The sequence below is a fragment of the Emydura macquarii genome, unplaced genomic scaffold (assembly GCF_026122565.2).
Source record: "Emydura macquarii macquarii isolate MOO-44397 ecotype Brisbane River unplaced genomic scaffold, CSIRO-AGI_Emac_v2 contig_2422, whole genome shotgun sequence".
NCBI lineage: Eukaryota > Metazoa > Chordata > Testudines > Chelidae > Emydura > Emydura macquarii.
In genome coordinates, this window is record NW_027132559.1 from 23,316,319 (window position 1) to 23,332,413 (window position 16,095).

At 38.1% G+C, this 16,095-nt stretch overlaps 1 protein-coding gene across 1 annotated transcript; it reads left to right on the top strand.

Moving 5' to 3' along the window:
* The first annotated feature begins 3,031 nt into the window (after window positions 1-3,031).
* On the top strand, window positions 3,032-14,473 carry AGR3 (anterior gradient 3, protein disulphide isomerase family member). Its single transcript, XM_067561675.1, has 8 exons — window positions 3,032-3,134; window positions 7,567-7,630; window positions 8,362-8,414; window positions 9,091-9,167; window positions 9,344-9,407; window positions 11,806-11,889; window positions 12,715-12,806; window positions 14,400-14,473. The coding sequence occupies exons 1-7, from the start codon at window positions 3,032-3,034 to the stop codon at window positions 12,762-12,764; spliced, it is 495 nt and encodes a 164-aa protein (XP_067417776.1). The 3' UTR covers window positions 12,765-12,806; window positions 14,400-14,473.
* Window positions 14,474-16,095: the final 1,622 nt, after the last annotated feature.

Here is a 16,095-nt window from a genome sequence, read left to right on the forward strand (position 1 = left end):
AATTGTTTAAGTGTGAGGAAAATATTTCTGTTGGCCATGAGCTAAAACCCCGTGTTCATTTCCTGAGACTGAAGAGAGATTCTTCTCGACTGTAAAAAGTGTCTTATTTATCTTGAAGGAAAGACTGACTGCTTATTACATAGCTGTTATATAGTCACAATTCTGAGACTATTTCACTAACCCATAACCATCAACATTTTCACAGCACTTTGAAAATATAAAACAAAATATATGTGACAGGTTTTATTATTAATCTTTGATGTGTCTACTAGTTATTATTAACCTCCACATACAAGGGCTACAAAGAATCATTTTTGTTGACTTTATACTGTAGATTACAGACGTCTAATTTTAATGGCCACAGGGTAGTGATCTGCACAGTCCTGGAGAGAGTTTGGGGATGATTTTCTGTTCCTAGTAGTTTTCCTGAATTCCCTGAGTTAAAGCAGTAGGCTTAGTCCCTCTTTGTGGAGCAGCACGTTACTCAGCACTCAACTTCAACCCCTTCAGCAAGTTAAAGAGATCCAAAAGGGGTTATCATCCATTCCTACACACAACATTGAGGGACGGGTATGTAAAACAAAGAAAAATTGTGGAATTCTTAAAGCCCCAAAAGAAACAAAGTGAACCACTATGGATCAGGGTTGGGAGGGAAAATATTATGGTGATTTTACGAACTGTTTTAGAAGCCTAGAGTAGTCTCTTAAGGATTCCATAACGCTTAGGAAATGATAACACTTGCAAGAAAATTTGTGTTTTGTTTTAATCAACAGATTCTATTGTGGCCTCTTTGAGGAGACTCTGTTTTTTGTGTTGAGATTGCCAGGTGTAGGAGAACCAGTGCTGGAATGCACTTGCCAGAATTGGAGTTGGTAACACTGATACATGGGGCATTGGAGGGCTGCTGTATAGGCTGTGTAAAAGCCCCCCAAAACTTTTCATGACTGCCCATCCTCAGATGGTGTGGTGGCTATTACACTGCTAGCATTCAGTCTTGGCTGGTCCTGGTGAAATTCCACAATGGATATAGCTACCGAGTTCAAATTTAAGGTATTCTCCATTACAACAGGCTTAATCTTGGTTTGGTTTTTTTAATTTTTAGTCAGAGGCCTCTCTCATAGATTCATAGATTTTAAAGCCAGAAGGGATCATCACGATCATCTTGTCAGACTTCCTGCAGACCACAGAATCTCACCCATCCACTCCTGCAATAGACCCTTAACCTCTGGCTGAGTTACTCAAGCCCTCAAATCATGATTTAAAGACTTCAAGTTATAAAGAATACACCATTGTGTAACTAAACACAATGCAGCATGGGACAAAGGTCTCTTGCTGGTTTAAACACTAGTTTAAACCTGCAAGTGACCTGTGCTCCATGCTTCAGAGGAAGGCGAAAAGCTCCCGAGGTCTCTGACAATCTGACCCAGGGGAGAATTCTTTCCCAACCCTAAATATGGCTATCAGTTAGACTCTGAGCAAGTGGGCAAGCCCCAGCAGTCAGACATCTGGGAAATAATTCACTGTAGTAACTTAGTTCTCCCCATGTAACATCCCACCACTGCCTGTTGGAGATATTTGCTACTATCAGTTACATGCCATTGTAGGCAGTCCCATCATACTATATCCTCCATTAACTTATTAAGCTTAGTCTTGAAGCCAGTTAGGTTTTTGTCTCCCACTACTCCCCTTGGAAGGCTGTTCCAGAACTTCACTTCAGTTATGGTTACAAACCGTCATTTAATTTCAAGCCTATGCTTATTGATAACCCATTTATTTCCATTTGTTTTTTTGTCAATATTGGCACTTAACTTAAATAACTCCTCCCCCATCCCTGGTATTTATCCTCTGATGTATTTATAGAGAGCAATTTTAGTTTATTTTTCTTATTCTCAACAAGTTCTCTTATAATTCATAAAGTGCTGCCACTAAAATTAACATCACAAATGGCAGTAAGCCAATACAGAAATTCAATTTTCTCTTCTTCATCATGCATTTCCAGAAACAGTGTATACTTTGCCAGTGATGGTCAGTAAATACCTGGGGCTTTGGAGAAACAATACATAGCAATGATTGGACCAGGTTAGAGGGGGAAAAGCTACCGTTTTTAAAAAACAGAAATTCTAACCAGGTTCCAAACAATTCCTGTTTGCACAGATTTTGCCTTTCTAATCAGAAACAGAAATCATGAAATTTCATGAGTGGCTATTCTCACATGAGTTTTGCCATGAACAAAAACCCTTAGAATACTGAAATTGCCATGACATTTTCTGAGTTAAGATATTTTGGACAAATGTCAGACAAACAAATACTTTTTTTCAGTGGAAGCACTGTTTTTTGTTTAAGTGTAGTTATAAATGTGTTTCCCACTTTATAATTTTAAATTGTAAAAAATATTCATTTGTTTTTGTTTTCTGGGAAATCCCTTCCTGATGCTTCGCCAACATGTCTTGTTACACCGGATTCTATGAGAAGGCAAGCTTTCTGTAATTTCAGCAAACTTTTTAAAAGGGACATCAACTATAATTGGAGCACAAAACCTATTGTCAATAGAAATGTTCCATGCCATTAGTTTTTTATTATTATTTTTAATTCCAACAATACAGCTTGGGGAAAGGAAAAACAACCCCAGAAATATTGTCCTGCCATATTGTTTGCAACCCAAACATTACAACATTAGACTAGAGAATGACAATTAGAATGTGAAATTGACCAGAAATGAAAGTGAAATTAATTCATTTTTCATTGTTCAAAACTATAGTAGTAACTCTATATTATTCTGCAGCTGTATATCTGACAACTTTGCTGTAAACTTAAGTATCTAGAGTAGACCACCTGTACTCTGGGCTATTGTCATCGAGCAAGTCAGTTGTTTCCAGAAACAACCAAAACAGTCCTTGTGGTATAGATCATTAGAATGCTATTAACATTGTCTTTCAGATGGCACCTTGTAATGAACCCACCCAATTAAAAATGTTGCTTTATTTTCCAGTTTCACAGCTGCATTGAAAGGGGCCTTCTTAAAGAAATAATCATGCATTCAGCATTGGCTTTGTCACTCCTGCTAATCGCAGTCTCTTCCAACCTCGCAATGGCAATCAAAAAGGAAAAAAGAGCTCCCCAGACTCTGTCAAGAGGTCCTGTATTTTCACTTTATTTAATTAACTGTTTAGTTAATATAAAATGCAGCCTAGTCTTTAAATTCAATATAATATTTTATGACATTTGATAGCATATGTAGAGAAGTTAGAGAGAGTCCAGTGGAGGCAACAAAAATGATTAGGGGGCTGAAGCACAAGATTTATGAGGAGATGATGAAGGAACTAGGCTTGTTCAGTCTACAGAAGAGAAGAATGAGGGGGGATTTGATAGCAGCCTTTAACTACCTGAAGGGGGTTCCAGGGAGGATGGAGCTAGGCTGTTCTCAGTGGTGGCAGATGACAGAACTAGGAGCAACGGTCTCAAGTTGCAGGGGGAGGTCTAGGTTGGACATTAGGAAAAAGTTTTTCACTAGGAGGGTGGTGAAGCACTGGAATGGGTTATCTAGGAGGTGGTGGAATCTCCATCTTTAGAGGTTTTTAAGCTGCAGCTTGACAAAACCCTCACTGGGATTATTTAGCTGAGGTTAGTCCTGCTCTGAGCAGGGGGTTGGACTAGATGACCTCTTGAGGTCACTTCCAACTCTATGATTCTATGATTCTACGTATATTTATTTTAAGCGTGTTTTGCTCTGAAAAGGACTATATAAAAAGAGCACTTTCTTGTTCAACAGATTTACCCCTTGTGTGTATTCACTCATACATGTTTTCTTTCCCACCCCTCACCTTTACTGATTTTTTTCCTTTTAGCTCTGTAAAACCAGCAGAGCTAAGAGTGAGAAAGGTTCTGTTTTTTTCTTGTGCAATGAAGAAATTTGCACAATTCCAATCAGTTATGCCTTCGTAAACCCAGTGAGGTAATGGAGTTGTACAAATATCGCTGAAGACCTCTGTCACAGTGCCTTGGTGGTGAGTGGACTCTTTCTCCTGGCTGCTCTGAGAATTAGCTCCACTAATTCTGACACCTTTCCTCACACCATGGTCTCTCTCTGGAACTCAGGGTATTCCTTCTTCATGACTTAGCCCTCCAGCAAGGTCACTTTATAGTACTCCCATTCCAGGGCATCACAATCCCATTGGACAACTGTCCCGGGCAGTATCCGGGTCCACTGCCCAGTCTATGCTATCACCTCAGTGGCTGGGAGAGGAACCTGAGCCCACCTACTACTCCAGATTCCAGTTCAGGCATCCTATGTCCAGCACCTATGCTCCATTTGCACCCAGATCCTGTTGCTGTTTCCCTGGACTCCTTCCTACTTCTGTGTTCTTATCTTCTAGTATATCCCCACTCCCTAGGTTTATCAGTCCAAACTTCCTATTCCTAAGGAGCGACTACAGTCTACTTCCCCTGCAACACCTTTCTGCTGCCAACTTCCTGGCTTTATACCAGTCCTGCCTATTCCTTTTAGCTGAGTTCCACCTTCAATCAACCTTTCAAGCCCTGTCTCACCCTCAGCTGCAGCCTATCAGGTTAATTAACCTCACTCAATCTGCTCTGCTTTGTATGGGGTGGACACCACATCACAGCCTAATTTGGTCTGCACAATCTATTACAGTAATGACCCAATTTGACATGGAAATCACATAGACTATTTTTGCTGAATCATTTTTCAGAACAGAAGCACATTTAGAGTCTGAACAATGAGGATGCTCACATATCTATCTCCTGTCCCTTAGTTGTTCATTTTCACACTTTTGAGAAGTTCCTTGTTATGCAAATTTTTCAACTTTAATGTTAAGTATAGACTTTAATGTAATGATTTTCTGCCTGTTAATTTCCTTTAGAATATGGGCAGAGGAGTAGTTTAGGAGCTCTGCAAGGTCCTTGCCACTTCTCCATCTCCCTTTGTCGAGTTTAGATAAGATTACTTGCTTTGCATAACCTCCAGCTACCTCCCCTGTCTCTCCCTATCATGTAGTGTTTAACTCCCATAACTCATGCTCGGCAAAATTCATCCCAGACAAAGGTTAGCACAAGGCACAGGCACCATATAATTCCCACCTAAATTACCCAATTACCCATGAAGGGTCACACATCCTTCCATGCAAAGAGAGGGGAACTCTTTGTAGCTGAAAGTCTGATAACCTATCGCAAGCATCCTGAAGTCCTGCAGTTCTTGACAAGCAAAGCTTTACAAAAATAGCAGGACCAAGGCCTAATATGTCACTACGGCATAGATTAGGACTGAAAATGGAAGTTATAATCATGTCAGTCTTGAGAACAATGAGAAAGACAATACAGAGAACCTCTCAGAACCATTGCTCAGTACATCTGGGTGTGAAACAGTTTTCCTCTCTCGCAAACATTTTTGAGATTTCAAAACTGTTTCAAAAATGTTTATGAACCAAAAGAAATATATATATGGTTACTCAAAACATTTTGATAATTTCAAAAAAGTGTTTTATTTCAATATTGATTGTCTTTTTTTTTTTTTTTTTTTTTTTAAGATTTGGGTTTTTTATAATAAATTAACTTAAATTTCTAAATGCAATATAATTTTGAACCAAAATATGGACCTTTTTGAATTTTGAAAATGTTAAAATGGGATGCTTTAATAATGTTTGAAATTTTCCAATTTTTTTTCAAAATGAGAAATTCCTTTCCTGCAGAAAGTTTTGGCTTTGACAAATCAGCATTTTCTAACAAAACAAGTTTCATCAAAAGATTCCCGACAAGATGTACCCATGAGGCTGTGGGAAAGAACATCTTTAGACCTGTGTGAAGAAAAAGGCCACCGCAATCTGGGAGCTATTGATTTATAGCTATTCTCCCGACTAAATCCACAAGTGAACAGCTCATGTAAAGTAATGAGACATCGTTCCTTGTTTTGGAAATTTGGAAGAAATAATCACTGACAGCATGTCACAGCTGGCTTACTCTGAATTCCAAGCTTTTGTGACACAATATAATTTTAAACATGTAACCTGCAGCCCTCATAACCTACAAGGGAATATATTGCTCTTTCCAGCAGTCCAGATTGCTAAGAAAATTCTACAATAAAGGGACCTTATATTAGCTCTTCTGAACTTTAGGACAATCCCCTTCCTCAGTCATTGAATCAAACCAAGTTCAGCTGCTTATTGGTCAATAGATCAGAACAATATTGCCAACCTGAGAGATATTTCATTAACTTAAGATTAAATAAATGATAGGAGGCCAAGAGATACCTGATTTAAAACATCTCAGGCTTCTTCTCTTTAATCCATCAGAATGGAGTCTGAATTTCAATCATGAACAAATATTGACAAGACTGGTTAAGAAAGCGATTGAATAATATGAGCTGGTGTCACTAGGTGGAGCTTTACTACAAAATCCTATGTGGTTGAGATTGACCGAGATACTCAGCAGAGAAGAAACAGGCAGGATCTTCAGCTGGTTCCAAGCCCAGTGAAATTGCCATTCAATCCTTGCAGCAATAGTACTCACACCATAGCCTTAATAGGGAAATAACATTGTTGAGGAGTCTGAAACAAGAATCTCCACATTATCAAATCCCTAAGGCACATGAATCAATTGGACAGTACTACCATCCTCAAGACCAGAAAATGATTAGGTAGGACTTGTAGCCTCTCCACTCATCCCCACCAAATCATTTTCTGGTCTTGAGGAGGGTAACATCTGGAAATATTTTTAATGTTAATTCTTATTAACTACTGCATGTATCACCAATTACTCATGTTCAAAAGTCCTGATTCAGGCCCCCCAAATTATGAGATTAGATTAAAAATGATGAGGTTTGGGTTTTTTTAAATGTTGACTTTGGAATCCTGTTGTCTTCTGGTATTTGAAATTTTAAGGGTCATGTTTTTAAAATTTTCCCCACAACCAGGAGGGTTGGGAACTCTTTTTTCACCCTTCTTTTGTCCTCTGGTATCAGGCTCTGCATCAAACACAGATCAGCCAGATTTAGGGCATGTCCACACTAGGTGGCTCCATTGGCACTGCAGCCATTTATGCAGCAGCATCGATTGAGCAGTCTGTTGAAGCCATGCTCAATTGATTGTCAAGCGCTTCTCCAGTCAACTCTGGTACTCCAACGGAGCAAGAAGTGCACGCTATGTAAATGGGAAAGGCTCCCCTGTCAACATAGCATAGTGAAGACAGCACGTCAGGAATTTGGGGATAGAAATTTAAATATGCAGCTAGGCAGGACCTAATGGAATTTATAAAGTGCTTAGGTTTGGTATCTAACCTGCCTAGGCATTTTTGAAATTCCAACTTCATACCTATCCACCTCTTTAGAAATCTGAATATCTTTTTAAACCTGTTTCCTGCTCCTTTGTGCCTAAATTTACCTATCTGTAAAATGAACGTGATATTCAAAAGTTGAGAGACTTAATATCTATATGGAGTTTTGAAGGCACTGGATAAAAAAAAATCCTACATGTGTGCAAGATATTGATAAATGCCCAAAACATAAGTTATTTTCAAGACTCTGCTTAGTGATTAATCCCTCCATTTTGATTCCAGGCTGGGGAGATGATATTACCTGGGTGCAAACCTATGAGGAAGGGCTTTTTCAAGCAAGAAAAAGGTAAAGGAGTCTTTGAAAAGAACATTTTGAAAAGATAGAAGTTGTCAAGTCAGCTGGTCAAAGTATTGTAAAGAAACAAACAAAGCAAAACAAAAAATCCCAATTAAATTAAATTACCTTTTTTCCCCAAAAATGTTGAAAGATATCTACATTTTGAAATTTCATTAACATGTTTCATTTGTGGAAAAATTTCAGCCAATTCCACAGCTGTTCAAAACCCACAAATTTTGCAATGAAACTTTTCAAAGAAAATTTTCAAGGGTTAGGGCACTTCAATCAAAAAATAGATTTTTTTAATGATAAAAAAAACCTGTAAAAAACCAGATCCAGGAAATTTTGACTAGTTCTATTCAGTAGTAAGTGTCTACAGGACTAGCCTTCTGTACTGAGGGAAGATTCTCTTTGTAATCTCTCCTGGAACTATACACTAAGCAATAATAAAATGATAATGATCCTCTGCAGTCTCCAAGTTTAGAACTTCTTATTTTAGAACATGTCTTGCTCCTCCATTTTCCTGAGTTCCTTTTTATGAAGGAGTTGCATGATATTCTTGTCCCTAAGTTCAGAAATATGCTCCATTCTTCCCAATGCCTTAGTCTAGGTATTAGTTTGGTGTAACATAAGATACAACAGCAGTTGCATATCCTAGCCTGTCAGTAAAATTAGAGTCACTTTGATACTCATCAGATGAGCTAATTCTGTTGTTTTTTGTTTTTTTTTAATTATTAAAGTAACAAGCCACTGATGGTCATTCATCATTTGGAGGACTGTCAATACTGTCAAGGTAATTTCAATTGTCTGACTGTTAAATTAACGTGATGATTTTTAGAATGTATATCTGCCAATATCTGGATCGTTATATGACCCCTTACTATATTTATCTGGAACACTGACTCACTTTCTCAGATGTGTTGAATATTTAATAGAATGTATTTTTAAAAGTAAATAATGAATACAGGCTGCTTACAAACCCCACCACAAGCCTCTTACAACAAAGAACGTGAAAAATACCTTTAAATTGTTCTGCTAAAGCTGATGCAGCATTAGACAGCTTAAATTAAGACGCATTAATTTACTCCTGACTCATTGAACAGATTTAATATTGTTCTGTCCTCCTGAACTGGTAACCAGAGAAGGAGACTGGTGCATGACTGCTGAAATTGACCTAAGGAGAATTTACCAGGAATAATACACTTTTGTCGGGCTGTGGCATTGAAACTACAGGCTTCAGAAATCATAGGAGAAAGCTTCCATTTGTACAGCTGAAGGTTGTCCTGATATAGGACAAAAACAAAATGTGGTGATAGATCTGTGACCTGTCTCCTTAGAAATTTGGAGAAGCAAAGCATAAACAATGTGGTCAGTCTCATGCATATGTTGCCACAGTGTGGAAAGAAAAAAAAGATCTTGGAAGCAGTGACTGAAAGCAGGTTTTAAAACCAACATAATATCTTTTCTAGCACTGAAGAAGGTTTTTGCAGAAAATGAGGAAATACAAGAAATGGCTCAAAATAACTTCATCATGCTAAACCTCATGGTAAGGATATAGATATACATATTTCACATTTTAAAACAATGTATTTCAGCATATGTTGTCACTTTAGCATTGTCTACCACGGCTTCATACGCTTCTATCATACGTTTCATGCACAAATGCTAGTTTCACAAAGTGCCAATGAATATTTAATAATTTGCTTTTAATTTTCCTGCCAGCATGAAACAACAGATAAGAACTTGTCACCTGATGGACAATATGTACCTCGAATCATGTTTGTGGGTATGCACAATATATATTTGCTTCTTCAAAAATGAAACCTCATTTCAATAGTATGTATGTATTATGGGAATTTTCTCCATCATGATACATAGGATATTTAATATTTTTATTTATTAATTTTTAAGTTAGCATGGTACATGCCAAATGGTTGCCTCCTTCAAGGACATACTATCCTTATATCTAGTTAGGAAGTTTTTCTTAATATCTAAAACAAATCTCCCTTGCTGCATACTAAGCCCATTACTTCTCATCCTATCTTCAGTGGACATGGAGAAAAACTGATCCTCCTCTTCTTTATAACAGCCTTTAACATATTTTACTAGGTCCTATCTCAGTCTTCTCTAAACTAAAATATCCCCTCTAGCAGAGGGCAGCATGGACAGACAGATGCATACATACACACAGAGAGAGCAGACTCCAGCAGACTATAGGAGTAAGGGATGGATGGAATGTGAAGGTAGTTTGGGTTTGAGTTCCCCACCCCCTCAATCTTAGAATTCTATTCTCATAGGCTCTTCCCAGTCCTGGGCTGAGTTTGAATCTGGTAAGACATTTTCAAGACAGCATTGCTTTGTGTAGAATCCTTGGGCCTGTGATTTGAGGGAGATGGCAGGGAGCTGGTGGTTCCACATCCTGGAAAGGGGATAATAAATGAAAGGTGTAGCATTGGCAGATGGTGCAGAAGGGAAGTGGATCGACTAGCTATTAAAAATTATAGTGATTTAATAAAAAAGTGATTTAAACAGCTCAGATTTAAAAATCAGTCTACCCAGGCAACTAGCCACAAAAGCAATCAACACTATATGCACATTGCCCCTGCCCTCCACAGCCAGGCAGACTCTCAGCTGTTGGCAAAAGGAACTTACTGAGTTGCCTAACTGGAAAGACATCTCCATAAATGTCTAATAAATTGGTCGTACAGCATTGCAATAGTACGTTCCTGCAAACAGTCTCACGATGGGGCAGTGTGTGTTTTTAATGCGCTCATCACTAGGCTGGTAAAAAGGGATGTGTCAGCCCCATTCTGCAATATAACCCAGCTCTGCGCCAAGCCAGCTGATACCAAAAAAAGTTCAATCCAGTGCCACATGGGGAAAGGGGTGCGCTGCAGTCCAGAGCTGCTCAGGTGGAAGATGTTGTGAATGAGGAAATCATGCAAGTGAATTTTCTACACACACACACACACACACACACACACACACACACACACACACACACACACACACACACACACACACACACACACACACACACACACACACCCCATTAATCGTGGTCTCTCTGTTTCACACTGCGAGTCCCTACAGCTTCAGTAAGCCTCAGGCAGGGGATGAGAGATGGGTGTTGTTGCCAGATCCCTCCAGTCATTATTTTTAAACAAGTTGCCTCCTTCAGGAAAGGTTCAGTGAGGGGATATAAACAAACAGTTACAGACCCACACCAGGACATTATCTTAGCACTGTATCTTCATAGCAAAGGTGAAATTTGCTTTTTAAAAAAAAGCCGTCACGAAGAGGGAGAAATCATGCATGATCAATGATGGACGGCTCAGTGTGGCTCTTAAACCCTGATCTGTAGATCACCAGGGGCCCAGAGTGTTCTTGGTGCTCTTCAGAATGAATCAGTTTGAAGACAAGTCTCAAAATGGTGCAGTGGCTGTAGCACTTGCTTTGAGTGTGGAGACCTGGATTCAAATCCTGATCCATCACAGACTTCTTAAGTGATTGGATATGTCACTTAGTTTTCTATGGTTTAGTTCCCCTATTATAAAATGAGGATAATAATACATTCCTACCTCACAGGGAAGGATGAATGCATTAAAGATTGTGGGACCCTCAGATACTATGGTAATGGGGCCATATAAGTCAGTTATAAGAATCTTAGCTAGAAAGCTTGAGAAAGGAAGTGAGCTAATGAGAGGATGATAAAAGTTGTCCCTCAGAAAGTAAAAGTTCAAGAATCACAGTAATGCACGATTTTGGCTCTGAAAGTGCCACATAAATCATGCAAATACACTACCAAATGTATGTGCATAGTTATACATACTGAATATATATTCAGTCAGACTGGCCTCCTCTTATGATATTCTTAATATGTGTAGCACAGTTATTTTTCTTTAAACATGCAATAGAATATACATGCTGGTGAACATAACAGATATCTCTATTTAACAATGACTACATAATATTTAAAATAAATATCTCACTCGTTCAAGTATGTATCAGTGTGATAAGAACTGTCTGGCGGGGAAGACTGTAATTTTTCCCTTTGCTCTAAATTAGTAGCCTCCAAAATTATCTTTAAATTGATGCAACCTCATATTCACAATCAATGGGTATTAAAGATGCTGTTAAAGAGAACGCAATAGGATAATGGTATAATATGGATTCTTTTTCAGACCCCTCTCTCACAGTAAGAGCTGATATCACTGGAAGATACTCTAATCGACTCTATACTTACGAACCACAAGACATACCATTCTGTAAGTGTCCACATTGTGCATGCTGTGACCAGCAACCTACCCATTGACTAGTGCTTAGGGATCAGATAGCATTTCATTGTCCTTCCTGCTGCCCACCCAAAAAATACCTAGGGAAAATCTTTAAAAGAGTCTATAAAACTATGATAAGGAGCTTGATCCTGCAAGATGTCGATCCAGCCAAAGCACTTAAGTACACAAATAATCCCACTGAAGTTGATAGGACTACTTACGTGAGTCAAGTTAAGCATGTGTGTAAGGTTCACAGGATCAGGATATAACTGATTATACAGGGGAACACTGGAATACTATGCACAAAAGGGCTGTCGGATGCATAAAGTAAACAGCCTGGGAAAAAAAACTGAGAAAAATATTTTTACTAGCAATTTTTTAAATTTAGAGTTACTTAGGTACAACCTAGGATTACATATTATCAGACAGAAAAGTGATTTTTTTTTAAATGACCTTTTCCCCTTCATGTTACAGCATCTATCAAAATGCATAACATTTTTCTTACCCCAAATGAAATATTGGATGTTCTGAAGACCATTGATTTTTATGTTAGCTCTACAAGTATGATAATAAGATTTACTGATGAGGAGCAGTTCTTTTTAGTGATGAACCATGAAAGTCTACATTCACTGTTGCAGTAAATGATGCCAAAAATCCCACAATAAAAGATCTACAATATATTTTGTACCCCAATATACATCATTTAATTCACATGCAAAGCATTTTAATAAATTGAGATTTTATTTTAAGATAGAAATATACTTTAAAATTTTTTTTTTTTTTTTTTTTGTAATTTTCTGTTTATTCTCCTTCCAGTGATAGAGAACATGAAGAAAGCATTACGCCTCATTCAGACTGAACTGTAACTTGTGGCAGTGAAATCACCATAACCTCCACAAGGTGAAATGGTACAAGGAAACCCTCCAAGTTTCAAATTTTAATTAGCTGATTTCTCTGTATTAGCATTTAAACCTTATAGCAATCAGTTGTGGTACATAGAATGTCATATGAAAATATATATGTTGCAGGTATATATAACACTTTTGAAAATGAATTGAACATTTAGAACAGATGATAGGAAATATGTAAAACATGTAAAATGTTAGCTACATAGATAATTCAGGAGAATGGTAAAAAGATGCAAAAAGTCTTTAATTTCTAGGTCACTGATTCAAATCTGGCCCAATAAAGTTTGATCAGAAGTTGTAACCCGTCCCAGCTGATGGCTGCTTGGTAGCTCATGCCAGTTAATAACCTCAGCTCAGTTCTTGTTTTTATTCTATACCTTGGGAAGGTCTTTAGTGCAACTCAGGTTTATTCTCCAATTTCTTGCTCTAGAAAAAAAAGAGCTTTGCTGAGAGGATCAGATCAGAAGACATTTTCTAGGGAGATTGGAGCAGAAAAGGAGAATATGTTCATTGTAACTTTTCAAGAGTAGCTCAGTTTTCATATTGCATATGTCATGCACATGACATGCACATGCCCCTTTTCCCATGATCCTCTGTGGAGGACCATCTCAGATGCCATTGCAGCAGGTAGAAAGGAGATCAGAGTTCCCTTGCACTAAGCTCTCCTGGAACAACTGAGCAGTAGAAATACACAGGAATGACTCTGTGGGTTGGTGTAAATAGCTGGAGTCAATAGAGGTATGACAGTTAACAGCTAGCAAGGATCTGCCCCATAGTTTCTGCTGTGCTTGTACATGGCTCACCAGAGGAAGCCAGCAGATGTTTCATCCTATGACAAGAGCAAGGACATGACCTATCATATTCGTGGTATGGTACAAAGCACAGAGCCCATTGTAGCTCTGTAATTTCCCATTTGATATGATGGGGCTTACATGGAAATGTAAGAAAGCAGGTGGAGGTAGTCTGCAAGACTGTTTCGGACCCATATATCTGTTTGTTAATTTACAGTACATACACACACTCATTTGTTAGGAAATAACTAAGTTATTCCTTAACTAGAAAGTAAAACATTGTGCATAAGGAGAGCTGCTGTTATAACAGAGTTTGAGAGAGACTTGGAGAGAAATGATCTGTATGCTTAAAGAAAAATTCACTTTCTGACATTAGTCACGAATAGTGTATTATATCTTGACAACTAGTAAAATGAATTTTGCACCTGTAGGAAGATGTTAAAAATAAAATAAATCTGTCAAATACGTTGCTTCTAATTCTGCTTCGTTTTCTTCATTGGATATATGATTCAAATTCCATTCAAGGCATAAGAAATCCAGGGAGTAGCCAGAATACTAGGGTCTGACATGGTATCACTTTGCTGTCATTTTCAAGTGTCATGATTAGACCCAGTTGGAATTTTTCAATCTATAATAATTTATTTTTAATCAACCCTAGTTGTGAGTCCTGGTGTCCTTCAGGTATCAAGGACTGACTCCTCAGGGCAACACAATATATTCTCAGCTGAGGTCCAAAAAGCCACCTATCATTCTGGAAGACTGCAAGAAATATGCCTAGTAATCATAATGATTTCCACTCCAGCAGGGACTGGAAATACAACGAGAGTCTGTGAATGAAGTAAATGAAAAAGCACAGCTTCTCATGGAAAAGTTTCTTAAAGCAAGTATTGAAGACTTGGAGTAACTGTGTTTTAAGAATCTGTGAACAAAAGGAATCTTATTACCTTCCCTTCCACTTATGCAGGTAACATAACATTTGTAACAGTGACAGGGCTGGTTATAAAAGATTGTAATTATGTGTTTAGCTTGTACCCTTTATAATTCAGACACTGCATAAAACCTGTAGTAACAAAAGGGCATTCATCGTACATACAGTAATACAAAGGAGAGCAACTGCACTGAGCTACAAGACTGCTTTGAGTTTATACAGTGTATGAACATTCTATTCCTTGCATTTTGTCGAAAAAAAATATGATACACATGTACATTGAAAATAAATCCAAACAGCTCATCTCCACTGAATGTTATCATGATATAACTAAAGAGGAGAAAACCACAAAACCTGAATTTGATGATATCGGTGTAACTCGGAATATAAGAACATAAGAAGTGCCAAGCTGGCTCAGACCAATGGTCTATCTAGCCCAGTATCCTGACTCTGTCAGTGGCCAAAGCTTCCGGGGGGAGTGTACGGAACAGGACAACCGGAATGATCCACCCCTGTCTTCCTCTCCCTGCATCTAGCAATGAGAGGTTTAGGGTTGCCCTTAGCATGTGGTTGCATCTCTGCCCATCTTGGTAAATAGCTATTGATGGACCTATCCTTCATCAATATATCTAGTTATTTTTTTGAACCCATTTATACTTCTGGTCATCACAACATCCCATAACACTGAGTCCCACAGGTTAATTGTACATTGTGTGAATAAGTACTTCCTCTTGTTTGCCTATTAATTTCATCGGGTGAACCCTGTTTTTGTATTGTAGGAAAAGGTAAATAACACTTATCTATTTACTTTCTCCTCAGAAGTAACTCCACAAAGTCAGTGGTGTTGTTTATTTTGGTTTTTAAATTTTTTTTTAAAAGTGCTTCTCTTTGGTTCTAAGCAACTCTGCCATGACTTAAAAATACAAATCACCACTTTAAGTAAAAGAAGAATGAAGCTTACCATGTGCACACTGAATTTTGCACAATTCTAAAACCAAACAGAATCCTGACAAAAGGGATTTCCTCAGGTAAAACCAGTTTTAAGAATACAAGTATGCTAAGCTAAAACAAGGCAAATATATTCTTTTTCATCTTTGATAACATTTTTATAACCATGCTTCCTACAAGGGAAGAACTTGGAGCCATTCATCTGAGCTGCTCCAGATTTAAATGCAAACTGAATGGTGTTACCAACTTTATTCTCGAGGACTGACACTACAAGAGCAAGCGCTACAAAACAGAAAGTCCCTCCCTGCACAAGTAGTCCAAAATCAAAGATCTTGCAACATTAATCCATTTACTACTAGCCCTCTCCTTGTCCTCTCCACCAATAAAAGATATTACTCACCCACCTTGTCCCTCTCAGATCCTGGGATCAACATGGCTACAACAACACCACCACCATAAACAACCCTCCCCTACACCTGTGGTGCTCAAGTTAACCATAAACATGTCATTTAAATCAACCACCTGTGGCTGGTACATTCAGCAGCAGGGCAGAAACATTCCATCAGGGCATACATGAAATGTTCAGAGACAGGCATCCATGTAATTTTACCTTAAGAATGTG

What these genes read in the sequence shown, in the direction of transcription:
- AGR3 (XM_067561675.1), top strand. Translation starts at nt 3,032, where the DNA reads ATGCATTCAGCATTGGCTTTGTCACTCCTGCTAATCGCAGTCTCTTCC. An exon ending in TCCCCAGACTCTGTCAAGAG is followed by an intron (nt 3,135 to 7,566) that starts GTCCTGTATTTT and finishes TTTTGATTCCAG; the next exon opens with GCTGGGGAGATGATATTACC. An exon ending in TCATCATGCTAAACCTCATG is followed by an intron (nt 9,168 to 9,343) that starts GTAAGGATATAG and finishes TTTTCCTGCCAG; the next exon opens with CATGAAACAACAGATAAGAA.